The sequence below is a fragment of the Salmo salar genome, chromosome 21 (assembly GCF_965601325.2).
Source record: "Salmo salar chromosome 21, fSalSal1, whole genome shotgun sequence".
NCBI lineage: Eukaryota > Metazoa > Chordata > Actinopteri > Salmoniformes > Salmonidae > Salmo > Salmo salar.
Genome location: NC_138311.1, coordinates 43,690,412 through 43,712,588, shown reverse-complemented (window position 1 = coordinate 43,712,588; position 22,177 = coordinate 43,690,412). Strand labels below are relative to the sequence as shown.

The 22,177-nt window shown below is 42.7% G+C and overlaps 1 protein-coding gene across 4 annotated transcripts in view; it reads left to right on the top strand.

Annotated features, from left to right (window-relative positions):
• LOC106582371 (DNA-binding protein SATB2) overlaps positions 1–22,177 on the top strand; it is a 102,400-nt gene that overhangs the window by 66,944 nt on the left and 13,279 nt on the right. For 2 of the 4 annotated variants that reach the window (XM_082967199.1, XM_082967198.1), the window contains exons 4-10: positions 9,822–9,948; positions 12,564–12,687; positions 13,254–13,356; positions 14,964–15,014; positions 15,139–15,728; positions 16,984–17,196; positions 21,864–21,950. In XM_082967199.1, coding sequence (XP_082823325.1) covers positions 9,822–9,948; positions 12,564–12,687; positions 13,254–13,356; positions 14,964–15,014; positions 15,139–15,728; positions 16,984–17,196; positions 21,864–21,950 — 1,295 coding nt within the window. Of the gene's footprint in view, positions 1–9,821; positions 9,949–12,563; positions 12,688–13,253; positions 13,357–14,963; positions 15,015–15,138; positions 15,729–16,983; positions 17,197–21,812; positions 21,951–22,177 lie in introns of all 4 variants that reach the window. The other 2 variants (XM_082967197.1, XM_082967196.1) reach the window with 1 other exon arrangement.

Sequence of the window (22,177 nt, the reverse complement as noted above, 5' to 3'; positions counted from 1 at the left end):
ACACGTTCACACGCTCAGACGGACAGACAGATAGGGAGTCATGTGCCAACACATTGTTAGCACAGATAGATCACTCAAGATTGACTTTGAAATTGGATTTCTGTACATGTCCTGAGGACATCGGGAAATGCCTTAAAAACCGTCCACTAGGGGCAACAATGAGCGTTATTACCATCAATAATCGCATGACTCCGGATCCAAAGGTTGAGTCGTCAATCCCAAGGTTGACATTTTTTACCCTATCACAAACCTTAACCCTTAACTTAACCATCGGGACTGAACCCTATCACAAACCTTAACCCTTAACTTAACCATCGGGACTGAACCCTATCACAAACCTTAACCCTTAACTTAACCATTCAGGACTGAACCCTATCACAAACCTTAACCCTTAACTTAACCATCGGGACTGAACCCTATCACAAACCTAAACCCTTAACTTAACCATTCAGGACTGAACCCTATCACAAACCTTAACCCTTAACTTAACCATCGGGACTGAACCCTATCACAAACCTAAACCCTTAACTTAACCATTCAGGACTGAACCCTATCACAAACCTAAACCCTTAACTTAACCATCGGAACTGAACCCTATCACAAACCTTAACCCTTAACTTAACCATTCAGGACTGAACCCTATCACAAACCTAAACCCTTAACTTAACCATTCAGGACTGAACCCTATCACAAACATTAACCCTTAACTTAACCATCGGGACTGAACCCTATCGCAAACATTAACCCTTAACTTAACCATCGGGACTGAACCCTATCACAAACATTAACCCTTAACTTAACCATCGGGACTGAACCCTATCACAAACCTTAACCCTTAACTTAACCATCGGGACTGAACCCTATCACAAACCTAAACCCTTAACTTAACCATCGGACTGAACCCTATCACAAACCTTAACCCTTAACTTAACCATCGGGACTGAACCCTATCACAAACCTTAACCCTTAACTTAACCATCGGGACTGAACCCTATCACAAACCTTAACCCTTAACTTAACCATCGGGACTGAACCCTATCACAAACCTAAACCCTTAACTTAACCATCGGACTGAATGCTTAAATGTAACTTTTTAACCCCATCAAAAACCTACAAATCGAAATTTGACGTTCAGAGAAATGTGGATAAATGTCAAAATCGAAGGTCAAATTGGTAAAATGGTTGTCGTGTCTTTGGGGTACCATTAAACGGAAGATATGTTTATCAATTAGCTCCCTGTAATTATTATCACGCGATTAAACTGATTAATCGTTTAATTGTAATTAACTAGGAGATCGGGGCACCAAGGAGAATATTCAGATTACAAAGCTATAATTTTCCTAATATAACTTTCCTGTACTATAATATTATATTCTATTATAGTATAGGCCGATTATCTTCTAAGTTTATATGGTGTATTTTACCTCGAGTCCAGTCTCATTCCAAACGTCGTAAATTGTTGTATCTGCACGAACCCAGTCTTTACTAAAATCATCCATACATCAATTGTCTTAAAATCATTTATTTGCTACACTAAGTAATTAACAGAAAAACATACAAACAGTAATTATCGTCACAAAGGATTGGTAGAGGAATGTGCCCTTGTGGGCTAAACAGGCAGGTCGGCCTGTTGAACAATGGGTCATAAACGGTCAGCTGAGAAGTTGCACAGAGTTCATTAATATTAACAATTGACAATTGAAGGCTCACTCATTCGGGAACAATTGCAATCAATATATATTTACGCTCAGTGTGTCGTCGTGATCCTTGTTCGAGAGTTCTGTTCTGTTGGGGAGTTTTGTCCGCGTTCTCTCTCTCTCTCTCTCGGTTAGAATGGATCTTTCAGAGCGACATTCATTAATGTCGTCATAGAATGGTTGTTTCGTTGGTCTTCGCGTTCGATGATATAATTTACTTAGCTGCAGACTAATAATTAATATCAAAGACTTGTTCTTATTCTGTCGGTATCAATAGTCTAAAAGTTAACAACGTGGTATGGTTCACTTTCAGTAGAGGAATTGGAAGGTAAAACCTATTAGCCAACGGAGTGTAGGCCTGGTCTGAAGAAATGTAAATCAGGGGGTGTTTTATACTGCCCATAGAACAGGCTTGTCAAATGACCTGTGTGTGTGAAGTTTACCTCTCTATATTACCTGTGTGTGTGAAGTTTACCTCTCTATATTACCTGTGTGTGAAGTTTACCTCTCTATATTACCTGTGTGTGTGAAGTTTACCTCTATATTACCTGTGTGTGAAGTGTACCTCTCTATATTACCTGTGTGTGAAGTTTACCTCTATATTACCTGTGTGTGAAGTTTACCTCTCTATATTACCTGTGTGTGTGAAGTTTACCTCTATATTACCTGTGTGTGAAGTTTACCTCTCTATATTACCTGTGTGTGTGAAGTTTACCTCTCTATATTACCTGTGTGTGTGAAGTTTACCTCTATATTACCTGTGTGTGAAGTTTACATCTCTATATTACCTGTGTGTGTGAAGTTTACCTCTCTATATTACCTGTGTGTGAAGTTTACCTCTATATTACCTGTGTGTGAAGTTTACCTCTCCTTATTACCTGTGTGGGAAGTTTACATCTATATTACCTGTGTGTGTGAAGTTTACCGCTCTATATTACCTGTGTGTGAAGTTTACCTCTATATTACCTGTGTGTGAAGTTTACCTCTCTATATTACCTGTGTGTGAAGTTTACCTCTATATTACCTGTGTGTGAAATTTACCCCTCTATATTACATGTGTGTGAAGTTTAGCCCTCTATATTACATGTGTGTGAAGTTTACTTCTCCTTATTACCTGTGTGTGAAGTTTACCTCTCAATATTACCTGTCTGTGAAGTTTACCTCTCAATATTACCTGTCTGTGAAGTTTACCTCTCTATATTACCTGTGTGTGTGAAGTTTACCTCTCCATATTACCTGTGTGTGTGAAGTTTACCTCTCTATATTACATGTGTGTGTGAAGTTTACCTCTCCATATTACCTGTGTGTGTGAAGTTTACATCTCTATATTACCTGTGTGTGTGAAGTTTACCTCTCTATATTACCTGTGTGTGTGAAGTTTACCTCTCTTTGTTACCTGTGTGTGTGAAGTTTACCTCTCTATATTACCTGTGTGTGTGAAGTTTACCTCTCTATATTACCTGTGTGTGAAGTTTACCTCTCTATATTACCAGTGTGTGTGAAGTTTACCTCTCTATATTACCTGTGTGTGTGAAGTTTACCTCTATATTACCTGTGTGTGTGAAGTTTACCTCTCTATATTACCTGTGTGTGTGAAGTTTACCTCTCTATATTACCTGTGTGTGTGAAGTTTACCTCTCTATATTACCTGTGTGTGTGAAGTTTACCTCTATATTACCTGTGTGTGAAGATTACCTCTCTATATTACCTGTGTGTGATAAGTTTACCTCTATATTACCTGTGTGTGAAGTTTACCTCTCTATATTACCTGTGTGTGAAGTTTACATCTCTATATTACCTGTGTGTGTGAAGTTTACCTCTCTATATTACCTGTGTGTGAAGTTTACCTCTATATTACCTGTGTGTGAAGTTTACCTCTCCTTATTACCTGTGTGGGAAGTTTACATCTATATTACCTGTGTGTGTGAAGTTTACCGCTCTATATTACCTGTGTGTGAAGTTTACCTCTATATTACCTGTGTGTGAAGTTTACCTCTCTATATTACCTGTGTGTGAAGTTGACCTCTATATTACCTGTGTGTGAAATTTACCCCTCTATATTACCTGCGTGTGTGACGTTTACCTCTCCATATTACCTGTGTGTGTGAAGTTTACCTCTCTATATTACATGTGTGTGTGAAGTTTACCTCTCCATATTACCTGTGTGTGTGAAGTTTACATCTCTATATTACCTGTGTGTGTGAAGTTTACCTCTCTATATTACCTGTGTGTGTGAAATGTACCTCTCTATATTACCTGTGTGTGTGAAGTTTACCTCTCTATATTACCTGTGTATGTCAAGTTTACCTCTATATTACCTGTGTGTGAAGATTACCTCTCTATATTACCTGTGTGTGATAAGTTTACCTCTATATTACCTGTGTGTGAAGTTTACCTCTCTATATTACCTGTGTGTGAAGTTTTCCTCTCTATATTACCTGTGTGTGTGAAGTTTACCTCTATATTACCTGTGTGTGAAGTTTACCTCTCTATATTACCTGTGTGTGTGAAGTTTACCTCTATATTACCTGTGTGTGAAGTGTACTTCTATATTACCTGTGTGTGAAGTTTACCTCTCCATATTACCTGTGTGTGTGAAGTTTACATCTCTATATTACCTGTGTGTGTGAAGTTTACCTCTCTATATTACCTGTGTGTGTGAAGTTTACCTCTCTATGTTACCTGTGTGTGTGAAGTTTACCTCTCGATATTACCTGTGTATGTGAAGTTTACCTCTCTATATTACCTGTGTGTGAAGTTTACCTCTCTATATTACCTGTGTGTGTGAAGTTTACCTCTCTATATTACCTGTGTGTGTGAAGTTTACCTCTATATTACCTGTGTGTGTGAAGTTTACCTCTCTATATTACCTGTGTGTGAAGTTTACCTCTCTATATTACCTGTGTGTGAAGTTTACATCTCTATATTACCTGTGTGTGTGAAGTTTACCTCTCTATATTACCTGTGTGTGAAGTTTACCTCTATATTACCTGTGTGTGAAGTTTACCTCTCCTTATTACCTGTGTGGGAAGTTTACATCTATATTACCTGTGTGTGTGAAGTTTACCGCTCTATATTACCTGTGTGTGAAGTTTACCTCTATATTACCTGTGTGTGAAGTTTACCTCTCTATATTACCTGTGTGTGAAGTTGACCTCTATATTACCTGTGTGTGAAATTTACCCCTCTATATTACCTGTGTGTGTGAAGTTTACCTCTCCATATTACCTGTGTGTGTGAAGTTTACCTCTCTATATTACATGTGTGTGTGAAGTTTACCTCTCCATATTACCTGTGTGTGTGAAGTTTACATCTCTATATTACCTGTGTGTGTGAAGTTTACCTCTCTATATTACCTGTGTGTGTGAAATTTACCTCTCTATATTACCTGTGTGTGTGAAGTTTACCTCTCTATATTACCTGTGTATGTCAAGTTTACCTCTATATTACCTGTGTGTGAAGATTACCTCTCTATATTACCTGTGTGTGATAAGTTTACCTCTATATTACCTGTGTGTGAAGTTTACCTCTCTATATTACCTGTGTGTGAAGTTTTCCTCTCTATATTACCTGTGTGTGTGAAGTTTACCTCTATATTACCTGTGTGTGAAGTTTACCTCTCTATATTACCTGTGTGTGTGAAGTTTACCTCTATATTACCTGTGTGTGAAGTGTACTTCTATATTACCTGTGTGTGAAGTTTACCTCTCCATATTACCTGTGTGTGAAGTTTACCTCTATATTACCTGTGTGTGAAGTTTACCTCTCTATATTACCTGTGTGTGAAGTTTACCTCTATATTACGTGTGTGTGAAGTTTACCTCTCTATATTACCTGTGTGTGTGAAGTTTACCTCTCTATATTACCTGTGTGTGTGTGAAGTTTACCTCTATATTACCTGTGTGTGAAGTTTACATCTCTATATTACCTGTGTGTGAAATTTACCCCTCTATATTACATGTGTGTGAAGTTTAGCCCTCTATATTACATGTGTGTGAAGTTTACCTCTCCTTATTACCTGTGTGTGAAATTTACCTCTCAATATTACCTGTCTGTGAAGTTTACCTCTCAATATTACCTGTCTGTGAAGTTTACCTCTCTATATTACCTGTGTGTGTGAAGTTTACCTCTATATTACATGTGTGTGTGAAGTTTACCTCTCCATATTACCTGTGTGCGTGAAGTTTACATCTGTATATTACCTGTGTGTGTGAAGTTTACCTCTCTATATTACCTGTGTGTGTGAAGTTTACCTCTCTATGTTACCTGTGTGTGTGAAGTTTACCTCTCTATATTACCTGTGTGTGTGAAGTTTACCTCTCTATATTACCTGTGTGTGAAGTTTACCTCTTTATATTACCTGTGTGTGTGAAGTTTACCTCTCTATATTACCTGTGTGTGTGAAGTTTACCTCTCTATATTACCTGTGTGTGTGAAGTTTACCTCTCTATATTACCTGTGTGTGTGAAGTTTACCTCTATATTACCTGTGTGTGAAGATTACCTCTCTATATTACCTGTGTGTGATAAGTTTACCTCTATATTACCTGTGTGTGAAGTTTACCTCTCTATATTACCTGTGTGTGAAGTTTACCGCTCTATATTACCTGTGTGTGAAGTTTACCTCTATATTACCTGTGTGTGAAGTTTACCTCTCTATATTACCTGTGTGTGAAGTTTACCTCTATATTACCTGTGTGTGAAATTTACCCCTCTATATTACAAGTGTGTGAAGTTTACCCCTCTATATTACATGTGTGTGAAGTTTACCTCTCCTTATTACCTGTGTGTGAAGTTTACCTCTCAATATTACCTGTCTGTGAAGTTTGCCTCTCAATATTACCTGTCTGTGAAAGTTTACCTCTCTATATTACCTGTGTGTGTGAAGTTTACCTCTCCATATTACCTGTGTGTGTGAAGTTTACCTCTCTATATTACATGTGTGTGTGAAGTTTACCTCTCCATATTACCTGTGTGTGTGAAGTTTACATCTCTATATTACCTGTGTGTGTGAAGTTTACCTCTCTATATTACCTGTGTGTGTGAAGTTTACCTCTCTATGTTACCTGTGTGTGTGAAGTTTACCTCTCTATATTACCTGTGTGTGTGAAGTTTACCTCTATATTACCTGTGTGTGTGAAGTTTACCTCTCTATATTACCTGTGTGTGTGAAGTTTACCTCTCTATATTACCTGTGTGTGTGAAGTTTACCTCTATATTACCTGTGTGTGAAGATTACCTCTCTATATTACCTGTGTGTGAAGTTTACCTCTATATTACCTGTGTGTGAAGTTTACCTCTCTATATTACCTGTGTGTGAAGTTTACCTCTCTATATTACCTGTGTGTGTGAAGTTTACCTCTATATTACCTGTGTGTGAAGTTTACCTCTCTATATTACCTGTGTGTGAAGTTTACCTCTCTATATTACCTGTGTGTGTGAAGTTTACCTCTATATTACCTGTGTGTGAAGTGTACCTCTCTATATTACCTGTGTGTGTGAAGTTTACCTCTATATTACCTGTGTGTGAAGTTTACCTCTCTATATTACCTGTATGTGAAGTTTACCTCTCCTTATTACCTGTGTGTGAAATTTACCTCTCAATATTACCTGTCTGTGAAGTTTACCTCTCAATATTACCTGTCTGTGAAGTTTACCTCTCTATATTACCTGTGTGTGTGAAGTTTACCTCTATATTACATGTGTGTGTGAAGTTTACCTCTCCATATTACCTGTGTGTGTGAAGTTTACATCTGTATATTACCTGTGTGTGTGAAGTTTACCTCTCTATATTACCTGTGTGTGTGAAGTTTACCTCTCTATGTTACCTGTGTGTGTGAAGTTTACCTCTCTATATTACCTGTGTGTGTGAAGTTTACCTCTCTATATTACCTGTGTGTGAAGTTTACCTCTCTATATTACCTGTGTGTGTGAAGTTTACCTCTCTATATTACCTGTGTGTGTGAAGTTTACCTCTATATTACCTGTGTGTGTGAAGTTTACCTCTCTATATTACCTGTGTGTGTGAAGTTTACCTCTCTATATTACCTGTGTGTGTGAAGTTTACCTCTATATTACCTGTGTGTGAAGATTACCTCTCTATATTACCTGTGTGTGATAAGTTTACCTCTATATTACCTGTGTGTGAAGTTTACCTCTCTATATTACCTGTGTGTGAAGTTTACCGCTCTATATTACCTGTGTGTGAAGTTTACCTCTATATTACCTGTGTGTGAAGTTTACCTCTCTATATTACCTGTGTGTGAAGTTGACCTCTATATTACCTGTGTGTGAAATTTACCCCTCTATATTACAAGTGTGTGAAGTTTACCCCTCTATATTACATGTGTGTGAAGTTTACCTCTCCTTATTACCTGTGTGTGAAGTTTACCTCTCAATATTACCTGTCTGTGAAGTTTGCCTCTCAATATTACCTGTCTGTAAAGTTTACCTCTCTATATTACCTGTGTGTGTGAAGTTTACCTCTCCATATTACCGGTGTGTGTGAAGTTTACCTCTCTATATTACATGTGTGTGTGAAGTTTACCTCTCCATATTACCTGTGTGTGTGAAGTTTACATCTCTATATTACCTGTGTGTGTGAAGTTTACCTCTCTATATTACCTGTGTGTGTGAAGTTTACCTCTCTATGTTACCTGTGTGTGTGAAGTTTACCTCTCTATATTACCTGTGTGTGTGAAGTTTACCTCTATATTACCTGTGTGTGTGAAGTTTACCTCTCTATATTACCTGTGTGTGTGAAGTTTACCTCTCTATATTACCTGTGTGTGTGAAGTTTACCTCTATATTACCTGTGTGTGAAGATTACCTCTCTATATTACCTGTGTGTGTGAAGTTTACCTCTATATTACCTGTGTGTGAAGTTTACCTCTCTATATTACCTGTGTGTGAAGTTTACCTCTCTATATTACCTGTGTGTGTGAAGTTTACCTCTATATTACCTGTGTGTGAAGTTTACCTCTCTATATTACCTGTGTGTGAAGTTTACCTCTCTATATTACCTGTGTGTGTGAAGTTTACCTCTATATTACCTGTGTGTGAAGTGTACCTCTCTATATTACCTGTGTGTGTGAAGTTTACCTCTATATTACCTGTGTGTGAAGTTTACCTCTCTATATTACCTGTTGTGAAGTTTACCTCTATATTACCTGTGTGTGAAGTTTACCTCTATATTACCTGTGTGTGAAGTTTACCTCTATATTACCTGTGTGTGAAGTTTACCCTCTATATTACCTGTGTGTGTGAAGTTTACCTCTCTATATTACCTGTGTGTGTGAAGTTTACCTCTATATTACCTGTGTGTGAAGTTTACCTCTCCTTATTACCTGTGTGTGTGAAGTTTACCTCTCTATATTACCTGTGTGTGAAGTTTACCTCTCTATATTACCTGTGTGTGAAGTTTTTCTCTCTATATTACCTGTGTGTGAAGTTTACCTCTCTATATTACCTGTGTGTGTGAAGTTTATCTCTCTATATTACCTGTGTGTGAAGTTTACCTCTCTATATTACCTGTGTGTGAAGTTTACCTCTCTATATTACCTGTGTGTTCGAAATTTACCTCTATATTACCTGTGTGTGACGTTTACCTCTCTATATTACCTGTGTGTGTGAAGTTTACCTCTATATTACCTGTGTGTGAAGTTTACCTCTCTATATTACCTGTGTGTGAAGTTTACCTCTCTATATTACCTGTGTGTCTGTGAAGTTTACCTCTCTATATTACCTGTGTGTGAAGTTTACCTCTCTATATTACCTGTGTGTGTGAAGTTTACCTCTCTATATTACCTGTGTGTGTGAAGTTTACCTCTCTATATTACCTGTGTGTGAAGTTTACCTCTCTATATTACCTGTGTGTGTGAAGTTTACCTCTCTATATCACCTGTGTGTGAAGTTTACCTCTCTATATTACCTGTGTGTGAAGTTTACCTCTCTATATTACCTGTGTGTGAAGTTTACCTCTCTATATTACCTGTGTGTGAAGTTTACCTCTCTATATTACCTGTGTGTGTGAGCAAGGGAGGGTGGGAGCATACATTTGTATCTCACTAATCATCTCTCTCTGTCTCTCTCTCTTTCTCTGTCTCTCTCTCTCTCTCTCTCTCAGGCATCATCAAGGTGGGTCATTGGAACCCTCTGCCCATCCACTTCCTAACAGACGCTCCTGAAGCCACGGTGGCTGACATGCTGCTGGACGTCTATCACATGGTCACTCTCCACATACAGCTACAGAGGTGTGTGTGTGTGGTTTTGTGTGTGCCAACGTGTGTGTTACTGTAGGGGTGAGGAGGAAAATGTGATTTGCAGATACAGCTTTAGCTACACAGCTTATAAGTGCGCAGTGACAATTTATTGAAAGGCTTTTTCACTGTTTAGAAATAGATGGATTTTGGAGATAGGCTACACTACACATTCCAACTATTGGAATAAAGTTGGAGTTAGTTGGAGTTACTGAGTCAGAATGGAGTTCCTTTGGGGGACTGATCTCATCTTGGCATATTCTACACTTTCACAATAGATTCTCATAGTTCAACAGTTTACCATAGTGGAACATTAAGTTTAAAATCAAAATTGTGAGTGATCTAAGGAGACAGCTAGCCCAGATCCCAGCATCAGAGATTCATATATTATTTGCCCTTCTCTCTCAAAGGGATTTCATGCCAGTAACTTGCAGATGGATTTCATGCCAGTAACTTGCAGATGGATTTCATACCAGTAACTTGCAGAGGGCTTTCATTGCAGTAACTTGCAGAGGGCTTTCATTGCAGTAACTTGCAGAGGGCTTTCATTGCAGTAACTTGCAGAGAGATTTCATTGCAGTAACTTGCAGAGGGCTTTCATTGCAGTAACTTGCAGAGAGATTTCATTGCAGTAACTTGCAGAGGGCTTTCATTGCAGTAACTTGCAGAGAGATTTCATTGCAGTAACTTGCAATTTCCCAAAGAGTGAGTGAAGATGTTCCTGATAAATGGAGATAGATAGACTACAGATGAGTGGATTGTGGTCAGTATTGTGTTGTTGCATACCATCCAGCTTTGTTTACAACTGTCTCCATGGTGATGGTTTCACCTGACAACCGGTATTGCCCTCAGTGACTGATAGGAGTTGAGGCAAATACATTTGTGGTTTGTGGAATAATACAGTGTCTGGATGTGATACACTACATGACCAAAAGTATGTGGATGCCTGCTTGTCGAACATTTCATTCCAAAATCATGGGCATTAATATGGAGTTGGTCCCCCCTTTGTTGCTATAACAGCCTCCACTCTTCTGAGAAGGCTTTCCGCTAGATGTTGGAACATTGCTGTGGGGACTTGCTTCCATTCAGCCAAAAGAGCATTAGTAAGGTCAGGAACTGATGTTGGGTGATTAGGCCTGGCTGGCAGTCTGCGTTACAATTCATCCCAAAGGTGTTCGATGGAGTTGAGGTCAGGGCTCTGTGCAGGCCAGTCAAGTTCTTCCACAGCGATCTCGTCAAACCCTTTCTGTATGGACCTCGTTTTGTGCACGGGGGCATTGTCATGCTGAAACAGAAAAGGGCCTTCCTCAAACTGTTGCCACAAAGTTGGAAGCACAGAATCAAATCAAATCAAAGTTTATTGGTCACATACACGTGATTAGCAGATGTTATTGCGGGTGTAGCAAAATGCTTGTGCTTCTAGCTCCGACAGTGCAGTAATATCTAACAAGTAATATATAACAAATTACACAACATATACCCAATACATACAAATCTAAGTAGGAATGAATTAAGACTATATACATATGGACGAGCGATGTCAGAGCGGAACGGACTAAGATACAGTAGAATAGTATAGAAAACAGTATATACATATGAGATGAGTAATGCCAGATATGTAAACATTATCGTTGTAGCGTCGTAGCGTTAAGATTTCCCTTCACTGGAACTAAGGGGCCTAGCCCGAACCATGAAAAACAGCTCCAGACCATTATTCCTCCTCCACCAAACATTACAGTTGGCACTATGCATTCAGGCAGGTAGCGTTCTCCTGGCATCCGCCAAACCCAAATTCGTCTATCGGACTGCCAGATGATGAAACGTGATTCATTACTCCAAAGAAAGCGTTTCCAATGGCGCCGAGCTTTACACCACTCCAGCCGACCGTTGGCATTGCACATGGTGATCTTACACTTGTGTGCGGCTGCTCGGCCATGAATAAAACCCGTTTCATGAAGCTCCCGACGAACAGTTCTTGTGCTGACATTGCTTCCAGAGGCAAATTGGAACTCGGTAGTGAGTGTTGAACTCGGTAAGGAGTTTTATGCGCTTCAGCACTTGGCGGTCCCGTTCTGTGAGCTTGTATGGCCTACCACTTCGCGGCTGAGCCGTTGTTGCTCCTAGACATTTCCACTTCACAATAACAGTACTTACAGTTGACGGGGGCAGCTCTAGCAGGGCAGAAATTTGACAAACTGACTTGTTGGAAATGTGGCATCCTATGACAGTGCCATGTTGAAATTCACTGAGCTCTTCAGTAAGGCCATTCTACTGCCAATGTTTGTCTATTGAGATTGCATGGCTGTGTGCTCAATTTTATACACCAGTCAACAACGGTGTGGCTGAAATAGCGTAATCCACTAATTTGAAGGGGTGTCCACATACTTTTATATATATAGTGTATGAATGTGCATTCCAATTCCCTAGTTATTGACAATAATTCTGACTTAAAGAATTCAGTATGATGTAGTGAGGAACTTACACAAAGCTGGTGCAACCTAGCCTGGTTAAACCAGACTGAATGGAGTGTTCAGTCTAGTTAACCCAGGCTAGGTGCAACCAGCCCCAGGACAGGAAGTATGTGACTGACTTCGTTTAACGTTCTGCAGCTTTGCCAAGCTGGAGGATCTTCCGTCAGAGCAGTGGAACCACGCCACGGTGAGGAACGCTCTTAAGGAGCTTCTCAAGGAGATGAACCAAAGCACACTGGCTAAGGAGTGTCCTCTGTCACAGGTAAATCTTCAGCCCTATCAAACCTCCACAACAGTCCATTACTACACTGATCTGATCAATTCTCTCACATTTGGTGGGTGAGGGGCTTAACACCCTCTGTTCCTAAGCAGGTTCAGCATCAACTTTTTTGCATGGACTACATACTGGCCAAAACGAAGCATTCGTCCTGGGTTAAATAATGCATGTGTGAAACAAGGGAAAGTTAGCCCGAGGTCACTGGGACAGTCTCATTCCTGGGGTGGAAGATAGCCCTGGGTTTAAGGCAATGCAGGGTAACAGGGCCCTTATGTCTGGCTAAGCCTATTCCTCATCAGTGTGTGGTGTTGTCTGGATGTGAGGGTGTTGATCTCTGCCATATGTGGCTGCTGAGGGGCTTTAATTCCATAGGGGGCTTCCTCTGGTGATATATGTCTGTCTTCTTCAATGATCGTGTGTGTGTGAGCGACCATGCAAATTTGTTTCCAGTCAATCCCCTCTCTCTCGCCCTCTCTCTCTCTCTCTCTCTCTCTCTCTCTCTCTCTCCTCTCTCTCTCTCTCTCTCTCTCTCTCTCTCTCTCTTTCTCCAGAGTATGATTTCCTCGATAGTAAACAGCTCCTACTATGCCAATGTCTCCACTGCCAAATGCCAGGAGTTTGGACGCTGGTACAAGAAGTATAAGAAAATCAAAGGTGAGCGTTGTGACCCCTTGAGACCTCCAGCTGGCATGGACCATTCTCTCTTTACACCATTTATATCAACCCCCTTCTCACAGCCACTTTACAAACTGTCTCCTATCCTTCTCTAACCTAAAACAGACCATGATTATCATGTACTTTATTTGGGCAAGCCATCTGAGTGACAGCCTCTTAGCGGCCAATGGCCATTCCCAGTTCTGTCCTGGGCTGACCCCTCGCTGGTGTCTGAAAGTCTGTCACACAGACTCATCAGTGTTGCCTGTTAACTGACATCCCCTTCACACAGACTCTTCAGTGTTGCCTGTTAACTGACATCCCCTTCACACAGACTCTTCAGTGTTGCCTGTTAACTGACATCCCCTTCACACAGACTCTTCAGTGTTGCCTGTTAACTGACATCCCCTTCACACAGACTCATCAGTGTTGCCTGTTAACTGACATCCCCTTCACACAGACTCATCAGTGTTGCCTGTTAACTGACATCCCCTTCACACAGACTCTTCAGTGTTGCCTGTTAACTGACATCCCCTTCACACAGACTCATCAGTGTTGCCTGTTAACTGACATCCCCTTCACACAGACTCTTCAGTGTTGCCTGTTAACTGACATCCCCTTCACACAGACTCTTCAGTGTTGCCTGTTAACTGACATCCCCTTCACACAGACTCTTCAGTGTTGCCTGTTAACTGACATCCCCTTCACACAGACTCTTCAGTGTTGCCTGTTAACTGACATCCCCTTCACACAGACTCATCAGTGTAACCACAACCACAAGGGGTCCTACAGTACAACACAGGCCTGCTTCACAGACCACTGTCCCCACCCCACCCCACTTCTGTCTGTCTGTCTGTCTGTCTGTCTGTCTGTCTGTCTGTCTGTCTGTCTGTCTGTCTGTCTGTCTGTCTGTCTGTCTGTCTGTCTGTCTGTCTGTCTGTCTGTCTGTCCTGTCCATTTCACAGCCTGCACGGGACAATTTCTCTTCTCCTCTCCAGCTTCCTTGTCCTCCATTGCACGCACACGCACACGCACACACTCCCATCCCCCCATAGCTCTATTATTACCCTGCCTAAACCCAAACACAGAGAGACTGTGAATAAAGAGAATAAAGTGATGTAGAGGGAGGCAGCGGTTGTCTGACAGAGGGAGTTGATGCAGTGTTGGGTTACACAGCCTCTCCACTATTAGTTCTGGTCTCTGACTGGCAGGGAGAAACACATGCTGTATGCTCGCTAGTCTCCAGATGTGGACCCAGAGAGTAATCTCTCATGGACAGATTCAGGCAGCGACAACTTTCGCAACCAAGATTACCCAGAGAGTAAAGGGGTGATCACTCGTTGGCTGGCTGTCTTGTCAGTCATAGTCGAGGAGTGCAGATAGGTGTAGAGGAGAGGAATGGGTGATCATCCGTTGGTTGGCTGTCCTGTCAGTCATCATTGAGGAGTGCAGATAGGTGTAGAGGAGAGGAATGGGTGATCATCCATTGGCTGGCTGTCCTGTCAGTCATAGTTGAGAAGTGCAGATAGGTGTAGAGGAGAGGAATGTGTATATGTGTGTGTTGTGAGGTGTTTTGCATCTCACCCTATCTCTCTCTCGTTTCCTAGGAGACTATCAGGAGAAGATGTGGCCAGGAAGAGAACATTCTGAAATCAAAGGTGACGAATCTACTGTTTGTACTGTTTATATGGTTAACTGAAGTTAGGATTTGTCCCGTGGTGTAAGACAAGCACCACACTCATCTCCCCCCCCCCCCCCCCCACCTTCCTTTCCCTTCCCCAGTGGAGAGAGACAGCCTGGCAGACTTCTATGTCCTGGGCCAGCGTCCCCCTCCCCACCTGGCCAGCCTGGTCCAGCTCAGCCACCTCGGAGGGGGTGGAGGTGCTCTCCTCAAGGGTGGGTCCGGGGACCCCCAAAACCCCTCCCAACCCCCCCAACAACAACAACAATCCCAACAACAACACCCCCCCTCACCCCATGGCCAGCACCACAACAGCCCCCCTCTACGTGGCCAGGTCCCCCCTCCCGGCCCTCCAACCTCCCTCCAACCTCTCCTCGGCCCAGGCGGGCTTCTCTCCCCCCAGCTCAGCCCTCAGCTGGTCCGACAGCAGCTAGCCATGGCTCACCTCATCAACCAGCAGCTAGCTGTTAGCCGCCTGCTAGCCCACCAGCACCCACAGGCCCTCAACCAGCACTTCCTCAACCACCCTCCCATCCCTCGTCCCTCCAAGGCAGGGGCCCCTGGGGACCCTGGGAGCAACCCGTCTGCTGCGGAGGTCTCCATTGATATCTACCAGCACGTCAGGGATGAACTGAAGAGGGCCAGCGTCTCACAGGCTGTGTTCGCCCGCGTGGCCTTCAACAGAACACAGGTAACCAGACTAACAGAACACATGTAATACAGTCAACAGAACACAGGTAACCAGACTAACAGAACACATGTAATACAGTCAACAGAACACAGGTAACCAGACTAACAGAACACAGGTAATACAGTTAACAGAACACAGGTAACCAGACTAACAGAACACAGGTAATACAGTTAACAGAACACAGGTAACCAGACTAACAGAACACAGGTAATACAGTTAACAGAACACAGGTAACCAGACTAACAGAACACAGGTAATACAGTTAACAGAACACAGGTAACCAGACTAACAGAACACAGGTAATACAGTTAACAGAACACAGGTAACAAGACTTGGATGGCGTTTAACAGAACACAGGTAACCAGACTAACAGAACACAGGTAATACAGTTAACAGAACACAGGTAACAAGACTTGGATGGCGTTTAACAGAACACAGGTAACCAGACTAACAGAACACAGGTAATACAGTTAACAGAACACAGGTAACAAGACTTGGATGGCGTTTAACAGAACACAGGTAACCAGACTAACAGAACACAGGTAATACAGTTAACAGAACACAGGTAACAAGACTTGGATGGCCTTTAACAGAACACAGGGCAGAAAACCCACAAAGTGTGTAGCCACACACAGGACAGGGCAGGGCAGGGAAGGGCTGAAGAACTGAAGACACAGAGCGAGAGGATGGAAGGAATATCAAGGCTGATGTCCCATTCAAGACAATAGTGTTATATTTGGAATATCGGGATGACTTTGAGACAAATTAGCAGCAATATTTTATGATTTGGTTTCTCCTCTGGGTTTCAGACAGTTTCAGTTTCATCTCTCTGTATAGTGTTATGAGTGAGGTAATCTGGTGCGACAGCTTGCTGTGTTCCCCCGCTCCAGTTCAGTTTCCTCCTCCACCTTCCCAGTAGGACACACACCTGCTGCATTCACACACGCCCCATTAGAGCCAATATGGAGCCCACATGAGGGGTGGGAGGTTACAGCTTTAGAGCAGGTGAAGGGTGTGTGTGTCTGCATGCTTGTGTGTACGTGCGAGTGAGTACAGTGTGTGTATGCAAGCTGCAAGCCACTCATTCTAAAAGTATACGTTTGCGGCGTGTGTGTGTGTGTGTGTGTGTGTGTGTGTGTGTGTGTGTGTGTGTGTGTGTGTGTGTGTGTGTGTGTGTGTGTGTGTGTGTGTGTGTGTGTGTGTGTGTGTGTGTGTGTGTGGGGGGGGGGGGCGCGCGCGGGGGGGCACGCACCAGGGCCTGCTGTCGGAGATTCTGCGGAAGGAGGAGGACCCTCGCTCTGCCTCTCAGTCCCTACTGGTCAACCTCAAAGCCATGCAGAACTTCCTCATCCTCCCTGAGGGGGAGAGAGACCGTATTTACCAGGAGGAGCGTGAGCGCAGCATCAACCCCTCTGTCGGCCTGCCCCCTACCCCTACCTCCAGCCCCGGGGGCCCGCGCCTCTCACAGGTACCCCGCCCACCACCCACCACCCACCGACCCCCAAAACTACTGTAGACACTCTCCACAAAGCTCCCCTACAGCAGGGCCTGTGTGTGTCGGTTGACTGTGTGAAGTCTGTCTGTCTTTGTGCCTCGTTGATGGATCATGTTGTCTTTGTGTTTTAGTTGTCGGATGGAGGTTGGAAGGTTTTCTTTGAGCTTTGGTTGGTGTCTGTGGTGTTAGTATTGGTTGGTGTGTCTGTGGGAGTGTTGGAGGTGTCTGGGTGTGGGTGGTGTGCTGTGATGTTAGTGTTGGTTGGTGTCTGTGGTGTTAGTATTGGTTGGTGTGTCTGTGGTGTGTGGGGCGGGGAGTATTGGTTGGTGTGTCTGTGATGTTAGTGTTGGTTGGTGTCTGTGGTGTTAGTATTGGTTGGTGTGTCTGTGGAGTGGTTGGGGGGAGTGTGTGGTTGGTGTCTGTGGTGTTAGTATTGGTTGGTGTGTCTGTGATGTTAGTGTTGGTTGGTGTCTGTGGTGTTAGATGGGGGGCGGATGTGGTTGGGTGTCGTGGGGGGGGGGCTGTGATGTTAGTGTTGGTTGGTGTCTGTGGTGTTAGTATTGGTTGGTGTGTCTGTGATGTTAGTGTTGGTTGGTGTCTGTGGTGTTAGTATTGGTTGGTGTGTCTGTGATGTTAGTGTTGGTTGGTGTCTGTGGTGTTAGTATTGGTTGGTGTGTCTGTGATGTTAGTGTTGGTTGGTGTCTGTGGTGTTAGTATTGGTTGGTGTGTCTGTGATGTTGGTGTCTGTGGTGTTAGTATTGGTTGGTGTGTCTGTGATGTTAGTGTTGGTTGGTGTCTGTGGTGTTAGTATTGGTTGGTGTGTCTGTGATGTTAGTGTTGGTTGGTGTCTGTGGTGTTAGTATTGGTTGGTGTGTCTGTGATGTTAGTGTTGGTGTGTCTGTGGTGTTAGTATTGGTTGGTGTGTCTGTGATGTTAGTGTTGGTGTGTCTGTGGTGTTAGTGTTGGTTGGTGTGTCTGTGATGTTAGTGTTGGTTGGTGTGTCTGTGGTGTTAGTATTGGTTGGTGTGTCTGTGATGTTAGTGTTGGTGTGTCTGTGGTGTTAGTAGGTTGGTGTGTCTGTGATGTTAGTGTTGGTGTGTCTGTGGTGTTAGTGTTGGTTGGTGTGTCTGTGATGTTAGTATTGGTTGGTGTGTCTGTGGTGTTAGTGTTGGTTGGTGTGTCTGTGATGTTAGTGTTGGTGTGTCTGTGGTGTTAGTGTTGGTGTCTGTGATGTTAGTGTTGGTGTGTCTGTGATGTTAGTGTTGGTGTGTCTGTGATGTTAGTGTTGGTGTGTCTGTGGTGTTAGTGTTGGTGTCTGTGATGTTAGTGTTGGTGTGTCTGTGATGTTAGTGTTGGTGTGTCTGTGATGTTAGTATTGGTGTGTCTGTGATGTTAGTGTTGGTGTGTCTGTGATGTTAGTGTTGGTGTGTCTGTGGTGTTAGTGTTGGTTGGTGTGTCTGTGATGTTAGTATTGGTTGGTGTGTCTGTGGTGTTAGTGTTGGTTGGTGTGTCTGTGATGTTAGTGTTGGTGTGTCTGTGGTGTTAGTGTTGGTGTCTGTGATGTTAGTGTTGGTGTGTCTGTGATGTTAGTGTTGGTGTGTCTGTGATGTTAGTGTTGGTGTGTCTGTGATGTTAGTGTTGGTGTGTCTGTGGTGTTAGTGTTGGTGTGTCTGTGGTGTTAGTGTTGGTGTGTCTGTGATGTTAGTGTTGGTTGGTGTGTCTGTGGTGTTAGTGTTGGTGTGTCTGTGATGTTAGTGTTGGTGTGTCTGTGATGTTAGTGTTGGTGTGTCTGTGATGTTAGTGTTGGTGTGTCTGTGATGTTAGTGTTGGTGTGTCTGTGATGTTAGTGTTGGTGTGTCTGTGATGTTAGTGTGTCTGTGATGTTAGTATTGGTTGGTGTGTCTGTGGTGTTAGTGTTGGTGTGTCTGTGGTGTTAGTATTGGTTGGTGTGTCTGTGGTGTTAGTGTTGGTGTGTCTGTGGTGTTAGTGTTGGTGTGTCTGTGGTGTTAGTGTTGGTGTGTCTGTGATGTTAGTGTTGGTGTGTCTGTGGTGTTAGTGTTGGTGTGTCTGTGATGTTAGTGTTGGTGTGTCTGTGGTGTTAGTGTTGGTGTGTCTGTGATGTTAGTGTTGGTGTGTCTGTGGTGTTAGTGTTGGTTGGTGTGTCTGTGGTGTTAGTGTTGGTGTGTCTGTGATGTTAGTATTGGTGTGTCTGTGATGTTAGTGTTGGTGTGTCTGTGATGTTAGTGTTGGTGTGTCTGTGATGTTAGTGTTGGTGTGTCTGTGGTGTTAGTGTTGGTGTGTCTGTGGTGTTAGTGTTGGTGTGTCTGTGATGTTAGTGTTGGTTGGTGTGTCTGTGGTGTTAGTGTTGGTGTGTCTGTGATGTTAGTGTTGGTGTGTCTGTGATGTTAGTGTTGGTGTGTCTGTGATGTTAGTGTTGGTGTGTCTGTGATGTTAGTGTTGGTGTGTCTGTGATGTTAGTGTTGGTGTGTCTGTGGTGTTAGTGTTGGTGTCTGTGGTGTTAGTGTTGGTGTGTCTGTGATGTTAGTGTTGGTGTGTCTGTGATGTTAGTGTTGGTGTGTCTGTGATGTTAGTGTGTCTGTGATGTTAGTATTGGTTGGTGTGTCTGTGGTGTTAGTGTTGGTGTGTCTGTGGTGTTAGTATTGGTTGGTGTGTCTGTGGTGTTAGTGTTGGTGTGTCTGTGGTGTTAGTGTTGGTGTGTCTGTGGTGTTAGTGTTGGTGTGTCTGTGATGTTAGTGTTGGTGTGTCTGTGGTGTTAGTGTTGGTGTGTCTGTGATGTTAGTGTTGGTGTGTCTGTGGTGTTAGTGTTGGTTGGTGTGTCTGTGGTGTTAGTGTTGGTGTCTCTGTGATGTTAGTATTGGTGTGTCTGTGATGTTAGTGTTGGTGTGTCTGTGATGTTAGTATTGGTGTGTCTGTGATGTTAGTGTTGGTGTGTCTGTGATGTTAGTGTTGGTGTGTCTGTGATGTTAGTATTGGTGTGTCTGTGATGTTAGTGTTGGTGTGTCTGTGGTGTTAGTGTTGGTGTGTCTGTGATGTTAGTGTTGGTGTGTCTGTGATGTTAGTGTGTCTGTGATGTTAGTGTGTCTGTGATGTTAGTGTTGGTGTGTCTGTGATGTTAGTGTTGGTGTGTCTGTGATGTTAGTGTTGGTGTGTCTGTGATGTTAGTGTGTCTGTGATGTTAGTGTGTCTGTGATGTTAGTGTTGGTGTGTCTGTGATGTTAGTGTTGGTGTGTCTGTGATGTTAGTGTTGGTGTGCTGTGATGTTAGTGTGTCTGTGATGTTAGTGTTGGTGTGTCTGTGATGTTAGTGTTGGTGTGTCTGTGATGTTAGTGTGTCTGTGATGTTATTGTTGGTGTGTCTGTGATGTTAGTGTTGGTGTGTCTGTGATGTTAGTGTGTCTGTGATGTTATTGTTGGTGTGTCTGTGATGTTAGTGTTGGTGTGTCTGTGATGTTAGTGTGTCTGTGATGTTAGTGTGTCTGTGATGTTAGTGTTGGTGTGTCTGTGATGTTAGTGTTGGTGTGTCTGTGATGTTAGTGTTGGTGTGTCTGTGATGTTAGTGTTGGTGTGTCTGTGATGTTAGTGTTGGTGTGTCTGTGATGTTAGTGTTGGTGTGTCTGTGATGTTAGTGTTGGTGTGTCTGTGATGTTAGTGTTGGTGTGTCTGTGATGTTAGTGTGTCTGTGATGTTAGTGTGTCTGTGATGTTAGTGTTGGTGTGTCTGTGATGTTAGTGTTGGTGTGTCTGTGATGTTAGTGTTGGTGTGTCTGTGATGTTAGTGTGTCTGTGATGTTAGTGTTGGTGTGTCTGTGATGTTATTGTTGGTGTGTCTGTGATGTTAGTGTTGGTGTGTCTGTGATGTTAGTGTGTCTGTGATGTTAGTGTGTCTGTGATGTTAGTGTTGGTGTGTCTGTGATGTTAGTGTTGGTGTGTCTGTGATGTTAGTGTTGGTGTGTCTGTGATGTTAGTGTTGGTGTGTCTGTGATGTTAGTGTTGGTGTGTCTGTGATGTTAGTGTTGGTGTGTCTGTGATGTTAGTGTGTCTGTGATGTTAGTGTTGGTTGGTGTGTCTGTGATGTTAGTGTTGGTGTGTCTGTGATGTTAGTGTGTCTGTGATGTTAGTGTTGGTGTGTCTGTGATGTTAGTGTGTCTGTGATGTTAGTGTTGGTTGGTGTGTCTGTGATGTTAGTGTGCCTGTGATGTTAGTGTGTCTGTGATGTTGGTGTGTCTGTGATGTTAGTGTGTCTGTGATGTTAGTGTTGGTTGGTGTGTCTGTGATGTTAGTGTGTCTGTGATGTTGGTGTGTCTGTGATGTTAGTGTGTCTGTGATGTTAGTGTTGGTTGGTGTGTCTGTGATGTTAGTGTTGGTGTTGGTGTGTCTGTGTTCTACACCAGAGGGTGTCTCAAGTCAAGGTTAGATAATGGAAAGGGATTGTACTAAACACTGATCTATCTGTATCTAACCATGGCTTGAGAAAAGGCACTTAAATACATTCAAATACTTTTCATTGATTCTTTCTATGTGTGTTGTATTTGTGGCTGAAGAAATGGTAACGTGTGTAAACGTTTGACAGGATCTATTTAGACCGACCATCACTAACCATGTCCCATACCACCTCATGCAGAAGGTGTGGGAGAGAGGTATGGACGAGCAGCTCACTCCTGATGCCTGGGCTGCTATCTGGAAGAACAAGACCAAAGCCTCCTCTGTGGTGAGCAGTGGATTCATCCACAATCGCTTTTGACTTGCTCACAGAATGTACCTCATACAGAATTACTTTTGGTCAGAAATGGCTGAAATACTTATGTCAAATACTGGCTATGATTTATTTAGCTTGCATGGTACTGTGGAACCAATGGAATAGTCCCAAAGTACATGACTATTGCTACTTCCTGTTGTAGCTACAGCACATGCAGTATATTTTGGTAATTGAGTGCT